General features: G+C 51.7%; 1 protein-coding gene across 3 annotated transcripts in view; it reads left to right on the forward strand.

The window, feature by feature from the left end:
* The first annotated feature begins 4,914 nt into the window (after positions 1-4,914).
* CREB3L1 (cAMP responsive element binding protein 3 like 1) overlaps positions 4,915-19,960 on the forward strand; it is a 42,604-nt gene continuing 27,558 nt past the window's right edge. For 2 of the 3 annotated variants that reach the window (XM_072339094.1, XM_072339093.1), the window contains exon 1: positions 4,996-5,232. In XM_072339094.1, coding sequence (XP_072195195.1) covers positions 5,125-5,232 — 108 coding nt within the window. In that variant the 5' untranslated portion in view covers positions 4,996-5,124. Of the gene's footprint in view, positions 5,233-19,960 lie in introns of all 3 variants that reach the window. The other variant, XM_072339095.1, reaches the window with a different exon arrangement.

Here is a 19,960-nt window from a genome sequence, read left to right on the forward strand (position 1 = left end):
AGTATTTCCCCTTCCCAAACCACTGTCTGGCCATGAAAGGGATTTATTTTTAATCGGAGTCCAGCGGTGGCTGCAGGGGTCTTTACTTTGTGACCTTCAATTCTGCTTCTAGGAGGAGACAGTGGGTTTCGGTACCTTCTTGCTGTGGCCACCCTGGGTCAGCCCTTCCCAGAACAAATACCACTGCTGCAGGAGGGCTCGCTGCCTCCCCTTTATTTAAGTGCTGGTTACGCAGCTCCTCCAGAATCTGTTGCAGTCGTAAACCGTGCTCTAGGGATGAACAATTTAGGGTTTGGAGTCATCACGGGCCAGCCCTGGAGACCTCATGCAATTGTTTTTCATCTTACACCCACAGTTTTCCTAGACAAGAGCTGCAGCAGAACCCAAAGAGTTTCTGACTTGAATTTGAGTTGGGAAAGACACACAAAAGAAAGGAATTTGTGTCGTAAATTAGATTGCTCAAATTTCAGTGATTTGTCATGGAAATGTGGTTCAATCTTTGCAGTCATAAAAAGTCTCACATGTTCCAACCCTTCTCACGTTATTAGCTTCCCCGATGTGACACGGTGCAGTGACTGCAGGAGGCGAGGTTACTTTCAAACCAGCTGTGGCAGCAAACAAACCCAGCACCCCAGCCGGAGAAGTGTTAAACCTGCACAACGAGGATTAACCTAACAAATGTTCTCTGATCCTACTGATCTGTGTTAGGAGATGGGATGCTTGGCTTGAGGTGTATTCTGTCCCTTCTGAAGGCTCCAGTGGAACGTGAGCCTTTGCTGCTTCCATCTGCCACAGGCTGCTCTCCCTGCGATTGCTGCTCTGCCAGCTGGAAGCTGAAACACTGGTGTGACCATACCTCAATGTGGGGGCTGAATGCTTCCCTGCAGTGTGCCCCCAAAGGGAAACCTGTCATCCATGGCTCAGGCGCTGGGGGTGGTCTAAAAATAACAGGGTTGAAATCAGCGAGCAGTGGTTTCTTGTGCCTGCATCGTGGCCAGCAGAACGCTGCCAGCCTGTCCTCTGCCACCACCAGAAGTCACCCAAGGAGAGCACAGGGAAGGCGAGGATCCCCCACATTCCCAGCATCCCAGGACACTGCAACGTAGGAAATATCCTGGATGTCCCGTGATGCCTGGAGAAGGAAATGGATCTGGGGATGCTGTTATCCCTATCTGCCATTCAACCCCGAAGCTCCCATTCCTGGAGATGCTGGAGGTGTGGGCAGCGTGCACCTGACCCCCTGAGGAGGCTCTCCCCAGCAGGCACACTCTGCTCCTGTATGGGCCCTTCAGGGCAGGCAGAAGCGGGGCAGGGGAGCTGGCTGCGTAGAGACGTTTCTGCATCTGTTGCTATGGCAATGCGTGCTTGAGGCTGAGCAGCACAGCATCTCCCCAAAGTTGTGAGCCGAGCTTGGCTTTATTTATTTAAAGCCGACCATAACAAGCGATAGAGAGAGAGAGGCACGTTCCAGGTCCCCGCGCAGGCCGTCGCCAAATGAGTCAGAGGCACCGCAGGCTGTAATCAGCCCACCTGACGTCAAAGCGCTCCATCAGAGAAAACTGCCGCCTGGAAATGTCAACATGCCCAAGTGGAAAGGCCGGGAGGTAAATCTCTTCCTGTGCTCGCTCACCGAGAGGGAAGGAACAATTAACATTCGGTCCCCAGATGCATCCTAACAGCAATCAGACCGAAGGCTTTCCGTCTCCTCTCCCTCTCATCCTGCAGTTAACTATGTGGGGGCAGAGCCTTGCAGCCTAAAGGACCTTCCTGATGCAAGCCCCAGGTCCCGTGGAAACGAGGTGCCACCTCCAGCAGCAGGAGCAGGCTCTGGGTTCCCTGCTGGGACCCGCTCCACGTGCGCACCCTTGTGCCACCACCTGTGGCCATGAGACTTGCCTGAGGAGGATGGGAGGAAGGAAGGAGAGAAGGAAGGAAGGGATGTAAACCACAGCACTTCAAACCAGGGCAGCTTGCCAGCTCCTCCAGAGCGCTCCCCAAGCCTGGCAGCCAGTGCTGTGAGGTTCTGATCTTCCCAAATCGCTTAACACTTCTCCCCCTTTTATTTTTGTGCTAAATGGAAGCATTTTGCTTTGGTGGTCGATCCTGGCGGCGTGCCCCAGACATTACGCCGGGCGCACTTTTGCTCCGGGAGATAAGCCTGTAATGAAGGCTTCCTCCACCGTATCCCTCATTCCCCATTTGTGAAAGTCTGTAATTACCACTGAGGGGCGAGGCAGACAGGACTGAAACAATGTCATTTGAACTGGAGTGAGATGTGCCTGAATTGCTGGGTTGTGCTTTTCTCCTCTGTGGGCTGCTCCCGGATCTGGAGCTCGCTGTTAACCTCTGGTGGGGTGGAGATGCTTTCCCTGCTCCCAGCACAGCCCCACTGCTGATTGTGATTGGGGCCGATCCTGTTCCACACGGCCATGGTGTGAGCACCCACAGCCATCCATGTGACCCAACTGTCTCCTGTTGCCTGTCCCCTGGCCCTGACCTTCCAGTCCCCACCTGGCTCAGTTGGCAGGCTGGGATCTCTCTGAGGGCCTCAAGTTCACCCCTGGAAGGATAACTGCAGCACCAAGGTTTGCAGCATCCCTGTCATTCCCTGTGTAGCGCCAGGGTGCTCACAGAGACCACAGCAGTCATGGATTCCCTACCATATGCAGACACAGCATTAGTAAGCTCTTCATCTTCCCCTGCACTTCCTCGCAACAGGGTCATGGACACCCTTTCCCTGTTGCAGATGACTGTGCTGGGTGTGATTCCTATCAGCAGCAGCAGCAGTGTGCGGGTGCCTGGCTAGGGCTCTGAGCAGCTGCAGGATGCTGTGCTGGGACCCACTGCTGGAAAGGAACCCAAATAGAGCTGGATCTCCCGGCTGAGGTGGGGCTGTGAGGTGGAGATCAAGGAGAGGCTCCAGCACCCACAAATCCTTCCTCAGCTGTTACCTCCTGCTAGAAGGGGACTTTTCCAGACTCCACGTCCTGCCATCGCTTCTTCACAGGTTTTAAATTGTTCCCACTGAAACTAAATGAAGAAATCACAGCCTGAGCGCTGGGTCTGGAGCTGCCGTGTCCTGCAGGGCTGCCTGTGACTGCTGTGCCTCATCTTGGATGGGATCAGGTCCTGTTCCCAACCTCACCACTCACTCTGTGAGAACACCAGCCAGAACCCCTCCTGCAGCAAAGCTCTGTGCATGCAGCAAAGCAAAAACCACTGACGTATACAGTTAGCCCCATATTCCACAAGAAACTCAAATCTGTGAATTTGTGAAACCTCCTGGCTTGCTCTAGGGGAAGCAACAGCTTTGGCTTTGCAGGCTGAGCAGTGCCCAGGCCGCAGCAAGGCAAGGAGCACAGGAGAGTGGATGCTTTTGTTTTGGGAACTGGGTTGATCGCTCTCTTATCAGCAATGATAAGGCTATCTTGGTCATTCACGTGCATCTGCAGCACCAAATGCCTTACAGCCAGGAAGGCTTATCTGCTGTTGGTTTGAGACTCTATCAGTCAAAGCGCACCCAGTTGCTGCTTCAGTTTCCTGCTGAAATCAGATTGCAACTAAATCTAAGTATAAAATCAGAGGCAATGGGGCTGAAAAGGAGCCTGAGTCACTGCATGGTGAGACCTCTACCCTGGGCTGCCTCTGGATCAGCTCCACCTATGGGCAAGAGGCAGATGCAAGATGTGCTCATAAAGGGTACCCTGACAAGGGATGCGTTGCTGCATCCCACCACATCATCCCTCCTCGGGAGTGTTTTCCTGTGACCTGAAGTTTTCTTGCTGAGGAGCAAGCCTGCTACCATTTTTCCCCACCGTATGGCAATGGAGAGATGATGGTGGTCATCCTGCAGCTGCCTGAACGGCCCAGAGATGCTGGTACATGCTCTTCTCCTTAGACCACAGCAGCCTGATCCCTCTGTCATTTGAAGAGAGCCTTCCCATCTTTGCTCAGTTGAGAAACAGTGGTGACAGAGGTGATACCTATGTTTAGTTCAGGACAGGAGGTGGGAGCATCAACCTCAAAGCCACAATGACTGCAGCAAATAGCCCTCATGGGAGAGCTCCCGGTGTCTGTTCTGTGTAGATGGGTTCCAAACATCATTCCTCCTTCATATACAAAAGAATATGTATTGTGGGAAGAGCAGCACAGCCCCATCCTGGCTGAATTTATGTATTTGATCCCTTTCACCCAGAGGCTCTTCACACTTGACTGAAACATAAGGTAAAAGTAAATGCAACTGAAAGAACCCATTGTGTGTGTGGGCATAAAGGCCTTTGTGTGCAGGAGCAGCATGTGGCCAACGCTACAAGGAGCAGCCAAGATGTGCCCAGGGCTGCGCATGGGGACACAGAGCCTGTGATGGTTGTGTGTGAGGAACACTGGGGCCTGGCCAGGCCTGCGTGTGTGCACTGTGACATTTCCCAATGGGTCTCTACCAGCAGCACAGCACGGCTGCCTGACTTCTCCCTCCACACACCACAGCTAAGAAGCAGCGGGACCCAACGTGTGGAGCCACAGAAGCAGGGGAAGATCAACGAAACACCAAGGCTTCTGCACGATCATTCTAAGTGGTTTTCCTGAGTATTGGTTGGAGTAAGGATCAGAGAGAATGGGGATCCATAATCCCATTTATCCGAAGCCACATAATCTTCCCGAAGCTCCTTAATGGTGCCCAGCTCCTTAGTTACTGAGCGGCCGGCACAGCCGGGCCCACCGGGGGCACCGCACCGCACCGAACCGCGCCGCCCCAGGGACTCTCGGACCCCTCTCTGCGGGTCTGCCCGGACCGAAGGAAGGAGCGCGCTGCCCGCCGCCGCCGCGCTGCCTTAAGGGGTGTGGGCCCGCGAAGTCCCGCCCGCGGTTCCCCAGCACGGGGCGGGGGCGTGCCGCTACCGGCCGCCGGCGCTGCCCGCCCGGCCCCAGCGCAGCGGGGCACTGACAGCTGCCCCGAGCGGGCACCGGCGCGGCGCTCCCCGGCGCTCCCCTGCCCGCGGGCGGCCCGCTCCCACCCCGGCCCCGCCGCCCCATCCATGGACCGCCGCCGACGGCCGTTGGGCGGCGGGACAGTGCCGCCGCTGTGAGCCCGGCCGGGGAGCGGCGGAGCCCCGAGCCGCGGGCACCATGGACAGTATCCTGGAGCCCTTCGCCGCCGAGCGGCTCTTCCCCGCCGCCGGCCCCGGCTTCCTCGACCTGGGCGACTTCAGCGAGGCGGATTTCCTCAGCAATGTGGTAAGGGGCGCTGCCCGACGGCGGCCAGCCCGGGATGCCCGTCCCGATTGCCCGCCGCCAGCCCGCGGCTCTCGTTCGGCTTGTTTTTTTTTCCGCCTTATTTGCCCTGGCTGCGCGCTCAGGCCTCGGGAAGAAGCGTGCGGGGCGGGGCGGTGGGAGCGCGGCCGGGGGGGGCTCCGCTCGGGCAGCGCTGGAGCACGGCCGGTCAACGGGGCGCGGGGCTGCGAGCCCTCACTACCGGACAGCGGGACGCGGGGTGCCCCCTCCTGTCTGTTTCCCACTTCTTGGGCAGAGCAGAGTCGGGGAGACAAGGCATACCCGTCCGGCGTTAGGGCTGGGATGGTTTGCTTTAGAGTGCAGGGCGAGAGGAAGAGTGACTTAGGAGGAAGAACTGCTGCCAGTTCCAAGGAACCAGAGAAGCACTGTTCACCTCTAAGGAAGCTGCCTGGCCGCCCCGAGGAGCCCTGCGAGCTCCGAACCCCCCAGCTCCCTCCATCACTGACCTGCCTGAGCTACGGGAGCAGGAGAGGAAGAGCCCCAGTGCTCGGGTGGTCAGGATGAGATGGGGAGCACCCTCCCTTATTCCTGTACACATCTGAGCATCCCTGAGGACATCCCGATAAGGGACGCCAGCACCACTGCAGGAGGCAGGGAGGGGAGGGCTGTAGCCCTTGGGTAACTCTGCTTCTGCTCTGCTGCACATAAGATAGCCAAAGACTTTTGCTCTGGCTCCGACGTGGAGAAGAAAGTAGAGGTGCAGAATTTGCATAGATGTGAAGTGCAGCACACTCGGGGTGTGGAGATGCGTTGGGTCTGGGAAAGAGATTACACGGGCAGCCTCGTCTCCCAGGGGCCTCACCAGCTCCTACTGCAAGGCAGTGCCGTGCCTGGGAGTGGCAGCAGTGGAGCTGTGCAAGGCCCTGTCTGCTCCAAGCAGGTCAGAACTTCATGCTTCCCCTATTCACTGTACACCCCTTGTGGGCGCAGCTGTGCTGAGCCTGGAGTGCTTTGTGCTGGGACTGCTTATTCTCTTACCTCCTTGATAATACTCTGTCTTGGCACCAGTCCTTTGACCTCTGTGCAACACAGACTGCAAGCAGAAGGCAGGAAAACCCTTACCCGTGTAGACGGTCCCTCCTTGTAGTTCAAACACAACTTGTGCCTGCAAACAGAGCATGAGAAAAAGAAGCCTTTTGTAAGAGTGCCATCTGGTGCCACCTGCCAGGACAGTGTGCTTACCGTGTGCCGTGACCACGGGCAGGCAGCAGCCAGTGTGGCAGCTCTGCCGCTGCTGTCCTCAGCTCACAGTTAGAAAAAGGAACGCTGTGTGGATCTCTCGCCTGCTGCCAGCACCACTAACTTCTGCCGCAGTGTCCAGCAGATGCCTTCCCTTCCCAGATAAGCAGGGGAGATTCCTTAGCTGCTACCCACCTAATGAATCTGTAGCTGATACGTGCACCAGAACATAGTGCATCAGCCTCCTTGTTCCCCTGCTGCATGACAACATGGGAGGGACAAATACACTGACATTTTTCTGTTAAGTCCAGCAAGCTTCCCAGGATCTGGAGATGTGCTGAGTTCTTTTCACACTGAGCTGTGCAGAGCATCACCGTGCACAATAGCTCTCAGAGTTGCCAGTGCCTTTGCTTCATAGATGGGCAAATCTTCCACATATTGTTCAGCAAGTATTTTTCTTAGAAGAGCCAGGAATTTTGGCCATAAAATGCCTGTATGAGGCTTGTTCTAGGGCTGATTCCTTCTGTTCAGAACAGAAGCAGAAAGTAAGGATGAGTGATGCACAGTGCAGAGGTTGTGCTCCTTGGCACATGGATTACATGGCCTTGAGCCACTCACCTCTGTTGAGCCCTCTCTCTCCTAATAAGTCACCTCATTTCTTTAGAAATGGTTCTCTGCATCGTTCATCTGAAATCGTGACTGTAATAAGGATGGAAGTAAGGAAGGAGTAAGGACAGTACCTCCGTACATCTGTACCTCAAAGATTGCTGTGTGCTTGAAACAGAGAACTAAGTCTAAACTAAGGGGGTTGGCATTCAGAGGAAGCAGGCAGGTTGTAGGGATGGCTCGGCAGGAGCTTCGGGACAGGTAGCAAAGCAATACCAACTGCTGCTCCTAGGATGGACCTGATCCTGCAGTGAGACAGGCTGGCACACACAGGCTGAGAGGAGGGAAGAAGTGCTGAGGGTCCTGGGCGGCCCTGAGCCAGCAGAGTGCATAGGGGGCTGCTAGCTACAGTAGGAGTGTGATGGAGCTCAGACACAGATGTGGGGCTGCAGTGGGACCCAGCAGTAGCCTGCTGGCCCTGTGAGGAGCTTGCTGAGAAGCTGGAGCCAGGTTCTTTACATAAGTGCATGGCAGTGCTCGTAAATCAGAACAGGGAAGGTTTAGACTGAGTATAAGGAAACAATGTATCACTGTGAGGACACAGGAGAGGAAGAGGCTGCCCAGAGGTGTGGTGGAATCTCCAGCCCTGGAGGTTTCCGAGACCCATCTGGACAAAGCAAACCGCTCTACATATAGTGTTGGCCCCGTTCCGAGGAGGGGGTTGAATTAGAATTGTCCTGAGCTCCCTCCCAACCTGTGTGAGGCTGTGATTATGTGATGGTTTGGTTTGGTCTGGTTTGGAAAATCCTAAGGAGAGTGGTGTCTGCTTCATATGTGGAGGGGACATCTCCAAAGGACAAGCAATGTGTTTATTTTCACTTCACCTAGCTAACCAGACCCACATACAATGACTGCTGCCTGCACTATCAGCCTCTGCTTGCTCAAAAGGCTGCCACCTGCTCTTGGACTGAAAGAACTTTATTCATTCTTTTCCACCAGACGGGACCTGCCATAAAGGAAGCTCATCTGTCATGCAGTGTTTGCTTATCAATTCCACCTGCCTGTCCCCTGTCCAGTCCAGCATTTCTGGTTGTTCCTGCTGGGACCCATCCATTCATTTACAGTCTTATGGCCACACTCAAAGAGCTCTTACTATTCCAGATCTTACCGAGGTTGTGAAACTCTTCAAAAGGTTATCTTTGAGTCAGATCCACCGCTGTGTTCCACTGGGCTTGGGACACCGGTGGCACAATGAAGCCATAATAAACCAACAGAATGGGAGGCACTTGTTTCTTTTAACCTAGTACCGCAGAGGGTTTGTTTCTTCCTTCTGCTGCTGAGTTTTATGGTTTGAAAGATACCCTCAAAGATGACTTTGGAGGTTGGATGTTCATGTAAACAAAGCTCCATTTCGACTCCGTGCTTTTCAGATTATATTCTGTGTCTTTCCAAAAGGGAGGCATCAAGGCAAAAATGTCACCTACCTAGTTGAGGTCTCACAGTTGTTAGAAGCTGCAAAATGGCAATTCACCCAGCTGCTCTGGGCAATTGCAGTAATGTGCTCCTTCGTAGTGTGATCTGAGCTTGCTGGGCAAGCTGACAGACGTACCTGCTGGGAGAAGAGCCACTTGTCCCTCTGAGTTGCTCCTTGAGCACACACTGTGTTTTGTGCCTACTGTCTACTCTTTTCTGCAGTATTGCCATGGCCCCAGAAAGGAGGGAAGCAGAAGGACTGTGAGGAGTGAGCAGGACGAGAGCAGTGCTGTGCAACTCAAAGTGGAGCATAATTTGGAAATAAACCCAGGCTGTTCACCAGGGATGACTGTCACTCTTGTGAGGACTCTTCTGTTCCTCTTATGCCTGCTACAGGCACTTAAATAGCACTTAAGTGGTGCTTAGTGTTGGACTGATCTTTGTCCTGAGTGAGTTTCATGCTGGGTGAGCTCCCTCCCACCACCTCAGCACACAGCAAGGACAGAGAGCTCAGCAGATGCGGTCATCCATCTCACACTCCTTCCCGTTGCTAGTGAAGGGACCTTGCTGTAACAGAGGCTGGGCCTCTGGGACCGATGTAGTCCTACATAGGAACACACGCAGAATGAATGTTGGCCCCTTGTCCCCTGCGCATGGTAAGATTTGGTCAAGATTTGGCTGACAAGCCAAGTACTGGGCAAGGCAGGGCTTTTTAAAGTTTTGCTTGGAACATGCTGGTCAGAGTTTCCTGTGGGATCTGGAGCACAGATACAGAGAGGCCTGGCGGGGGCTATCAGACCTGGCCTGATGGAAATGAATCTCAAAGTAATTGTTCCCAGATTTTCCTTATTTCATTAGTTTCTTTGGATCTATCTCACAGTTCCCCCACTTCATGCCCATGCTGCTCCTTGCTGTCATGCAGTTGGATTTACACCTGCAGGAGTACTTGCAGCAGGGTGAAACCACAATTGGACACAACCATTCACAGGCTTCTGAACCTGCAGCATCATCACTGCAGTCATCACCAGCAAATCTAGTGACAAAGAGAGGAAGAGATTTGAACTTCCTTTGGAAGACCAGGTGAATACTTCCTCCACAGAGACTGCGGGAATTATCTGTGTGTCCTTCCATGCCAGAAAGAAACAGAGACATCTGAGATGCTCTTCCAGAAGAAAACATGTTTATCTGTAGGACAGCTGGCAGCACATGCTGGGGATCCGCGGGCCAGAACATTCATCTCTGCCAAAATGGGAGAAGCCTTTAACTGAACAGCCAGGCCAGAGCTAGGAGAGACCTAGCTCAGAGTGCGGGAGGTGTGTATCCACAACAGGGCTAATCCATGGGGACAGAGCTGTTGTCCTGGTGGAGAAAAGCAGAAAGGACTATGGAGAAGTGCTTGCAGAGCAAACAAAGGGAGTGCTGGCAGGGAGTGGGAGCACATCTGTGCTTACTATGCTTCCACTTAGGGTTGTTGTCAGTGACACCAGCTGGGAGGTGCTGAGCCAGTCACAGCTCCAACCATGTCTCCCCAGTGATCCTAGTCCCCACAGGCATTAGGCAGTCATTCAGATTCCACTTTTGGAGATGAGGAAATTGAGACTCAGTCTGTATGGACCAGACTCTAGCAAGCCTCTGAGATGATCTTCTGGCTCGTTGGATCTCCCACTGGAACCAGTACAAGTGTCTAAGCATGGCTGGATTTAACTGGGGTGACTGGAGTACACCTTTCAGTGATGCCTGCCCCTACCACTCTTCAAGAGCACAGCAAAGTGGAGAGGGGCCAGGCTTGTGGCCACATAAGAGTAAAGAAGAGATTTTTCTGAAGCAGCTCCTTAAAGGGCAATACTGGAAAGAGTGACTTCATAGCTACCAGTGCAGTGCAGTCCCACTACTCAAAATGCAGAGTTGACACCTCTCTGGTGTTCTCCACTGTTGCTTCAGAGGAAGTCCCAGCCCTGAGCTCACTCTGTTTTTTCTCAGCACTTCCCTGTAAGTTTTAAGACTGTAGCATTTAGTCAACATTTAGTACATTACTTATTTTAACAAATTATCAGTGTTAAAGGAAGGGAACGGAAGCATTCCACTCTCTGAAGCTGACTCTATGGTGGCCACATGGTAGGCTCTCTTCTCATAGCCACAGGGTTAGGACTGTGTTTGGTATGAGGATGTGATTCCCGAGACAGACTCGTACTGCTCATGTCAGGGAAGGGATGAGTCAACCTGCTGAGGTTCTCGTGCTCCTTCTCCTCTTGTGGACACTGCACTGCAGCAAACCAAATAGGACACAGAAGCCAGTTGGTGATCTCCTTGCTACAGTTAGAGGGGAATGGAAAGAAGTGAGGGATCAAGTGGACCAGTACAGCTCAACTAAGAAATGGCCAGCAGCTTGGCAGTGGGTGCTTGCGTGGAGCTCTTCCCTTCCTCTTTCCTTCCTTTGAGCCCAATTTGTGCTGTGAGTAGCTCCCTGTTTCCTTGGGTTGGTGTCTGCAGGTTAGCATTGCTCCTCAGAAGAAACAGTGGGAAGTGTGTGAAGAGCCAAGGGGAAGGCTGGAGCAGCAGGGAGCTGTGGCTAGCATGCTGAAAGGCAGGCTCTATCTGTCCACATCAGCTGTGCAATGTTTACACCTGTTTGACTCTCAGCTGCTCAGGAGAACAATTTTTTTCTTCTGTTTTCCTGAAGGGTCACATATTTTAAGGTTTTCCTTTTCAGAAGTCCCCTCAGCATACTCAAACACCCCAGCCCTTCCCCTCTAACCCATCCCTTTTTGGCTCCTTTATCCACCTTTTCTTCTGTATCTCTGCATGTCTCCTGTTACTCCTTTTTCTTAAATCTCTCCAGGGCTGTCTGCCCTTGGAGCTGCTCTGCTCAGTGTCCAAGTGCTAGCTGCTTGACATCAATCTTGTCATGTTCTTCAGCCAGAATGAGGTCCCCTGAAGGCTGTAACTGTGCACATCCACATGCTCTTTCACACCTTCCTTTCTGTGCACATCCTATTTCATCTTCTCACTTTCTAGGACTGCAAAACTTCTTTGGACAGGATGGAAGCAACGTGCATGGCTATTCTCACTGGAACTAGTACGTAATTTAAACCAGCAGTGCATTTAGTAGCGTCTTTGGGGATCTAAGGTGATGCTTTATATGAGGTAATTCATTGTGATTGCCGTCCAGCCTGTTTCAGAGGAAACTCACCCTTGACTACCTCAGCAGAGTTGCTCTTGGCTTCTTCACACTGTGACTTTGTCTTGATCAGGGAAAATGTTTGTTTAGGTTGGTCAGGCTGACCCAAGCTAGCGAAACCTGCTCCAAACTCCGTTATCAGCGTTCCCAGAATAGCTACGAAGTAACATGTTCACTCAGCTAGCTGTGTCAGGAGTTCCCATGCAACAAGAACATCGGGTCTCCCCAGGGAAAAATCTGGCAGCCCAAGTTGGAGGAGAAATACAGTTTGGGCCAGCTACCAAATACGTTACGCAGGAGGGAGCTGGATGCAACACGCACTTTGGGCACCGGTGGTTGGACCGTCTGCATCCCCCCTGCAGGTGAGTTTCCTCAATCCAGTGCCCAGAGGAACTGCCCTCATGCTGCACTTTCCTGCCCCGCTATCACAGGGCCACCAGCTTCTTCCAAGTCTTCTGCCAAGTCCAGGTGGAAGCACTACAGACCAAGGACGTGTCTCTGTATCACAGAGTGGGGTTCTACCCTGTGAACTTATTAACTGCTGTGTGCCAGGATAGCTTAATGCTAAGTGAGTGCCATTGGTTGGTGGCAGCTGAAAGAAGGAGATAGGCAGGTGCTTTTGGCTGAGCCTGCTGCTGCCCCAGGGAGGGACTGCAAGCCAGGCAGCCTGGGGAGGAGGAAACTAGTGCTGACATTTGTTAAAGGCTGTTGATGGAAGGTTTCTTTCAAAGCCCTTTCAGTCTCTCGATCTGAGAGCTCGTTGCCCAGGAGTGCTGGAAATCTGGCTCTTCTTTCCAAGCAAATGTGCAGACTCTGAGTTGATGAGGTGCCGCTGAGCCACAAATAGTGAATTGCCAATCGAATGATGCTGGGTTTGTTCTTGGGTTTGTTTTTTTTCCCCTTGCGGATAGTGGTGCAGTGACTGGGTGTATTGGTTGTTAATATACAGATGGTAGCAAATGTACAGAAGGAATAAGTAAAGGAAAACTCACCAATGGTGGTGCCTTGGCTGAAGAAGCTCGGTCAGTCCTCACTGGTGAGCAATCTCCAAGAGACACTGCCTCAGTGGGAGTCAGCCCTTAAATGAGGTCTCAGAGGGGATGGAGTCGAGCTCCACCCCTTCCGGGAGCACAGCTACATCACTCTCACCTGTGCTCCCACAGCTGACCCCACACTTGCCTCAGCTGATTAATCAGAGGTTCAGGCTGTGATTACCTATCTCCCATACACTGGGACATGAGGTTGTCAGGAATGGGAGAGTGTTAGTCCCAGCCCTGCCAGTTGCTTTGTGTGAGATCTTTAGGGTGTTATTTATTGCAGCGTAGCTTCTGCTGCCTAGAAAGTAAGGCACATCCTTATTCCTGCTAGCACAGTGCAGTGCCATCAGCGGGTGACACAAGTTAATGACAAGCTGGACTGTGACGGGAAGCTGCTAGCAGATACCTGCCAGGAAAGGTCTGTGGGAGCTACTGCTTTGCTTCCTCGGTCAGTCCCTTTGAGTTACTTTGCAGCCAGTGGTGTTTGCAACATTTTCAGTTTGGCAGCTCCCAGCTGTCCTTCTCCCTTTTCCTTTTCATTTCCCCTATGGGCTGTGCATGGCTGATTTTGACCTCAGATACTTCAGGTTAATCCAGAGTAATCTTTCTGTGTCAGTGTGGATGACTAAGTTAGTCAGCATCAGGATTAAACTGAAGTACTTGGCCAATGCTGTTGCTGGCCTGGCCTCTTTGGGCCATATTGAAAACCAAACAGTTTGTGCTTTATAAATCCAGTGAATGGGCTGTACTCATAGTTCATCCTCCACTGAACAACTAGATCCTGGCTCAGCTGCAAAATCCAACTTCCCCCTGGGGTTGGTGCAGCTTGCTGAGAGTGCTCTGTTACAGCCCTGCCTGAAGCTGCAGCTTGTCAGGACTGTGCTGAGTCCCCACACTCCTAGTAGTTGGGTGGTGGTCTGTTTCTAAGGAGGTGACCAAATGAGATCATCAGAGTGCCATGGCTTTATCAGTCCACCAGCAGGGCACTGAAGACCCATGGCAGTCTCTCTCAGTCCCTCCTGCTGCTCAGTGCATAGTTCTGTGCTTTCCCTTTCTCCTTTTCCCAACACTAAGTCTGCCTGAGCTGCCTAAAGCTGGGGTCGGCATTGTTCACTTGGAAGAGGGATGCAAAAGGTTGTTCTCCTGTTCTCTGATGCCTCTCTGGCTCTTCAGGATTTGTCAAAGACACCTGGCAACAGCCCAGCCACTGGATTAGCATTAAATAATGAGCAAATGGCCCGCAGCCCTTTTCAGTCCTTGCAAAGAACACACCTTTAATTCTTTCCTCACATGTCTTCTAACCCTGTTCTTATCACACTGGTAGACAGCCGAGGAGCAGATGCTGGCCTGGTCAGCTCTGGCAATAGAGCAGAGGGTGCTGCACTTGCTTCTTTGTCACTAATTAGTAGCAGGGTGGCAGCTAGCGGCCGTGAGCTGTGACAGCTGCCCCCGTCAGTGCAGTCAGTAGTGGCTGCATGCAGCTGGGACACACAGCAGTAGAGCAGCAGCGAGGCCCATTGCTTAGTGTTCCTGTGTGCATCAGGCTCCAGAGGAGCATGGGGAGGTTGCCCAGCAGCCCAGGTACCTGTGGATGCAGAGACCGTGAGCTGAGTAGTGCCCATCCTCTGGTCTCAGATGCCTTTCTGACATGCAAAGAAATTGGATTCTGTGGAGTTGCCAGAGCATTTATTTATTTATCCTGGGAAAGGGAAGAGGGAAAGAGGCCAGAAGGGATGGAGAATAGGGAAAGAGAAAGGGAAGAAAAAGCAAAGACAAGAGAGAGGTAGCTATGCAGTTAGCATTCCTGAGCCATCTGGGCCTGTTGGCATGGCCCCAGCTGGATGGGCTGGCAGGTTTATCCACAGCATGATGTAATCTCCATTGCCCAGCATTTGATTATTCTCCTTGTTCTGGATGGCCTCATATCGGGTGCAAGTCTGGAGCGGGCATTTTGATTTCCTGTTGCTATTTGTGGACTTTTCCTGGCCAATCCTCAAGAGCAGCTCAGGCAGTTTTCATTCCTCCAGCTGAAAGAGTGGTGCCACCCAGCTGGTGTAGTGCAGAGCCAGTCCCAGCCAGCCCGTCAGCTGGAGACAGACAGCCCTGCAGAGAGGCCCAGCTGTGCTTCACACTGTGCCACAGCTGGAGAGAAGGGGACACCCCTGCCTTTGTTCTTGGGCAGCTGCAGCTCAGCATGGGAGTTGTCTCAGCCTTCAGCATCACAGGGAGATGGCTGCAGGAGAGGCTATCGGGCCACCCTTTCACAGCTGCTCATTGGTTTCCCTGGTCTGCTTGGTCTTGCAGTGGGATGGGGTGCAAGGAGAATTCTATTTGGCCCAAGACTTATTCTTTCCTTTGCTTCATGGGAGCGAAAAACAACAGACGATGTCAGTCCCTCTTCTCTGCCTTCACAAATGGAGTGACCCCCTAGTCCTGCGTGGCAGGAAAGGGTAGTGACATGCAGAGGGTGAAGGTGAGACTTCTCTATTTAGAGTGCACCCACGCTGCTAGGAAACCTCAAACCTAGCTATGAAAGGGACCTGTGCAGAGTACGCTGTTCCCCGCTCTGACTCAAGGATGTGGGTAGCTGCACGATGAGCCATTAGGCAATAGTTGACAACTGCAGACAGTATTCCCTCCCTCATGATGCCTCATCCTGCCCACATGCCTTACTTAGCTTTGTCTCTCCAGGGCCTCGGGGATGGAGAAGCTGAGAGTAGTGACCCCAGGGGACAGAACTCTGTTCGATGGAGAATCCCACTGCTTGTCTCAGAAGCTGCTCTGGTTGCACCCAGAGGGAGCAGGGTTCTGCTCTCAGTCATGCCCCGGGGACAGCCAAGGGCTGGGATGGACTCACTGGAACCGCAGCGCTGAGCTTTTCCACCCAACTCAGCTGTGCTGAGCGAGAGAGTAGCTGAGGAAAACGATGGCCTCTTTATAAACCAACTGGCAAAACTCTTGCATCTCTCCTGGGAGCAGGCCAGGGATTCTGAGTCACCGCTCGAGCTGGTTGCAGCCAAGGTAGTCTTACCCCAAGACGTTAAGAGAGAGAGGAGAGATCCACCCAGGAATGCCAGCAGAAAGCAAAATAGTCATAACCATAATTAATAATAATAATATCATGATGAAAAGATTCAAAAAATGTGCTGCCCTCTCCAAAAATAAAGTTTGAGGACCATTCAAATGCTGGGAAGAAAAGAGGAGAGGAAAGAGTCGAGAAAGGCCGCCAAAGTCTGCATGTCAGCTGCAATGCAAGGAGTCCCATCCAGCTGGCCAGAGTTCAAAGAGCTCCTATTGTCCAACAGCATTTCCAAAACACCATTCAAAACTTTCAGAAAACGAGCCCAAGATGCAGGGTGAGATTTATCACACAGCAAAGGCAATCCAGATGTGTGCACACTTGCAGAGAGAGGAGATGGGAGGAAGGTGATGGAGGAGCATGAGGGAAGTGGGTTGCACGAAGTCTGGTGCTGTGAGTATGAAGGCAGGAGTAGGGGCTGGGTGTGTCTGTGCTGGAATACATGCCGGGCACTTATGGGGGATTTCAGAGATATGGAGAACTCCGTGCTTAGGGAAAGTCTCTTGGCACTGGGATTAAGGGACAGAAGGGTAAGATTTCACTGAAGCATTTTCTTTTTTGTTGCACATAGAATATTGTTGCACATGGATACTAAGAGCCTATTGTTGCTTCTGGTCCCGGATCATATATATTCATAATAAGGCCAAATCTGAAGCCAAACCACTGTAGATTTTATCTTGGTTCTCTCACAGCCTGTGTTATTGCTTTGCAGTACAAGCCACCGTGGCAGTGCTGTAGCCTCTTTTGCAACAGGAAACACTCACTTCCACCTGTGCTTTGATTATGTTAAAATCTGGCAATTAATTATACTGGAGGACAGTTTCATCTTTGAATCTGCTGCTAACATGCACTTCTACAGCTACAAACTGCTGTCACTGAGTATCCAGATTCTCCCTGCTTGCAGTGAGACCGGTGCTGCTCCTGCTGCCTGCAGAACAATCCGGTAGGGTGACCACATGTGTCACACTCCCTAGATTAAGGAGTGACTTGGTAGCTTTCAGAAGGACCTCTGGTAGGAAGGGCTTGTTCATTTAGCAGCAAAAAGCCTGAGAAAACAATTTGTCTGAATGCTTAAGCTAGGGAGTCAGTATTTTAAGTGACTCATCTGTTTAGTGAATGTAGTTAGCTTTAAGTTGTGCTTTTTTTAGAAAGAGGTAGATTTCTCTGAAGCCTTCTGGCTTAGACTAGATGTTTCTTTCTATGAAGCTCAGTTACAGATGATGAGCTTGAAGCAGGAAGCATGAATATAGCCCCTGCACTCAGCTGGGTAATGACCCAAGCTCGATTACCAGAATGCTTCTTTCAGGCTATAAAACCTGTGAAGTCTCTGATCAGCAACTTGTGTCACTCCAGATGTGTCCAGGGAGCAGGTTCCCAAATCCACAAGTTTCTGCAGGCTTTGGGACCAGAGTGCAGACGCCTGACCTGATCCTGCACATAGGAGCTTTCGGACAGTCTTTCAGGGCACTATAGGTTCACTGCCTTGAAAGGAACATAGTGCTTTTTCTTCCCAGATGTTTCTGACTTTACTTGAGCACTGCTCCCAGGCTTCTTCAGGTTTCTAGGACTTCTTCAACAAGTCCTGCTAGGAAAGGGCTGGCAGTGGCTGCCCTTCTTCAGACTTAAATTTCATCTCATGGCTGAAGCATCTGCATTGTCTCCAACCAGTCAGATCTCCAACCTCGTCTTAGGACTCTGACCCCATGCTACATTATCCTCTGGGATGATGTTAATGCAGGGTGCCCCACTAGTAAGGAGTGGCCTGAGAGGTGTTACTACCCTTCCTGGTGAAGGAAGGATTTCCCCATTCTCTGGAGATTTCTGTTTCTGCAGCTCTACCTCTGAGGTGAAAATGATACCTTCAGGACTGAAGCTGAAGTTTAATTTCCTATCTGCTGCTCAGGGCACAGTTTTTCCACTGGAATATTGGCATCAGGTCAGAAATCTGCATTCCAAGCCGAATTGCTTTGAAAACAGTCCCGATGCCCAGAAGCAGGAACGTCTCCCATGTGCACGCGCACAGAGTAGGAGTCCCCCGTCCCAACCCAGCTCACGCTGAGCTCCTCAGGCTCCAGGATGCCTGTGCATATCGCATTCCCAGAGACAGCAAACACCGCAGCAGCTGATGGGATCCCACTCAACATGCTGGTTGCAAAACCCAGCTCTTGACCAGCTTTGCCACTGAAGATCCCAGATTTCTATCTCTCGATCAAGAATTTTGGATGAACAACTCTCACAAAGCATCTGCTCTGGCTTACTTGCTCTATGACTGTCCTTTACAAAGACCCAAGGAATGAAAGCCACCAGTAATGTTTGGTATTAGCTGCATGTCTCAGCTTTTGGACCTGAACAGAGAGTACTGCTATCTTCCTCTTCCAAGGCATTTCTTTACGGTCCTACTGGGACCTGACAAGGGACAAAATGTGAATTATCTCCGATTTTGTTCTCTGAGTATTAAAGTGAAACAGTTGCGATGAGACAAATGAAGCTGACTGTAAAGATAATACAAATTCTTCCTCCTGCTGCTCCAGTTAACTCCCCAAGCAGATTTCCTCTGTCTCTCAGAGCACCTTTCCCCATTGTTTTCATTGCCTTTCTTAAAGATTCAGAAAAAGGCCCAAAATAACATGAGGTTGAAGAGCAGTGTAAGAGCAGAGATTTGCCAGCTCTCTTGACTCCAACCCAGTACTGGACAGTGTCAGAAGCTTCCAAGAAGGTTGGAAGAAGTGGTGGAGTGATGTTTATTCAAGAGAATTTCAGTTACAAAATAAACTTCCCCATTCCCCTGACTAGTGACTGGCCTGAGCAGTCGTACCCCTCCAACTTATTTTTAATTGCATTGTTCATTTGTGCTGTATTTTGTGTCTTTTGGGATGCTGTGATCTCATCTTCCCCTCAGCACAGAAGTACAGGTTGGAATTGCACAGAGTAAAGCAGCATTTTCTTGCACTTGCCCTGCTTACTGCCTTTAATTGCACCACGTGTACCTGTCTGTTGGAACCATAGCGAGGCACAAACAGGCACGGCCAAGGGTTTGCTTTAGAGCCCTTCTGAACCTCAGATTCCTCCTAGTGTCCTGCAGCAGCTCCATCCTTCCTGTGCAGACCTCCTGGACCTCTGCTTATTTGAGCTGGTGCTCTTTGTGCCTCTGTGACCAGGAGGGAATCCAGATGGAGCCCTACCATAGCATGGCATAGCCTTACACACAGTATTTTTTCTGTCTTGCCTCTTGCACATTCTATCCTACTGTTTGCTATTTTTCTTTGCATCAAGATTTTTTCCTTACACTGTCCAGGCAGATCTGTCACACACAATTAAAAATGCACGGGCTTTCTCATGGTAATTTTGCCTCTAGGTTTGCAGAGCTGGGTCTGAGCTGCACTTCTAGGTAGCGCAGGGGTGCTGCATGCCAATGAGCTTGGCTGCCAAAACCCAGTTGTCTTCTGGCTCTGCTGGTGCTGAGAAGGGATGTGTGCTTGGGTTTTGCAAAGGGCAAATCTGCATAGAAGATCGAGAAGGAAGGGCTTTCTCAAAGATTTATTTTCACACGTGGAGAGGTAAAGTACACATTAACCCCCTCCTCCACACACTACAGCAACTAGAAGACTGCTGGACCCATCCCTGTGCAGCAGGGTACGTTTAGGTGCGTCGAGCACACTCAGCAGACGCTGCCCATTCACCACCAATGAGTAAAGCTGCAGGCAATGGGGCAGAGATAACAGCACAGCTTCTTTCTCTCAGCACTGTCTTTTTGGGAAGGAGCTAAGAGGGACAGAGCCTGGACAGCACTACTGCCTTCCAGTGAAGGATGGCCCCATTTGAGTGCTGCCCACCTGCCACCTCAGTGGCTCGGAAATCCAGGCTGCTTGTTGTGGAGTAGGTGGGCATCCTTGGGTCTCAGGGCTCAAAAAAGCCCCAACTTTGTATTTACCTGACAGACTCCTAGAAATAGCACCCCATCTTCTGCCAAGTGAGAGTTAGGAGCAGCTGATGTGAACACCTCATCCTGAGGGAGCTGTAGCCACTTCTGTGCGTGGTTTAAATCCTGCTCTAATTATTTTTGACCCGAGCCGGCTGCGAGCTGTAAGCCAAGGGAAATTTGGGCCGCTCGCAGCATTT

Source organism: Excalfactoria chinensis, chromosome 5 (assembly GCF_039878825.1).
Source record: "Excalfactoria chinensis isolate bCotChi1 chromosome 5, bCotChi1.hap2, whole genome shotgun sequence".
NCBI lineage: Eukaryota > Metazoa > Chordata > Aves > Galliformes > Phasianidae > Excalfactoria > Excalfactoria chinensis.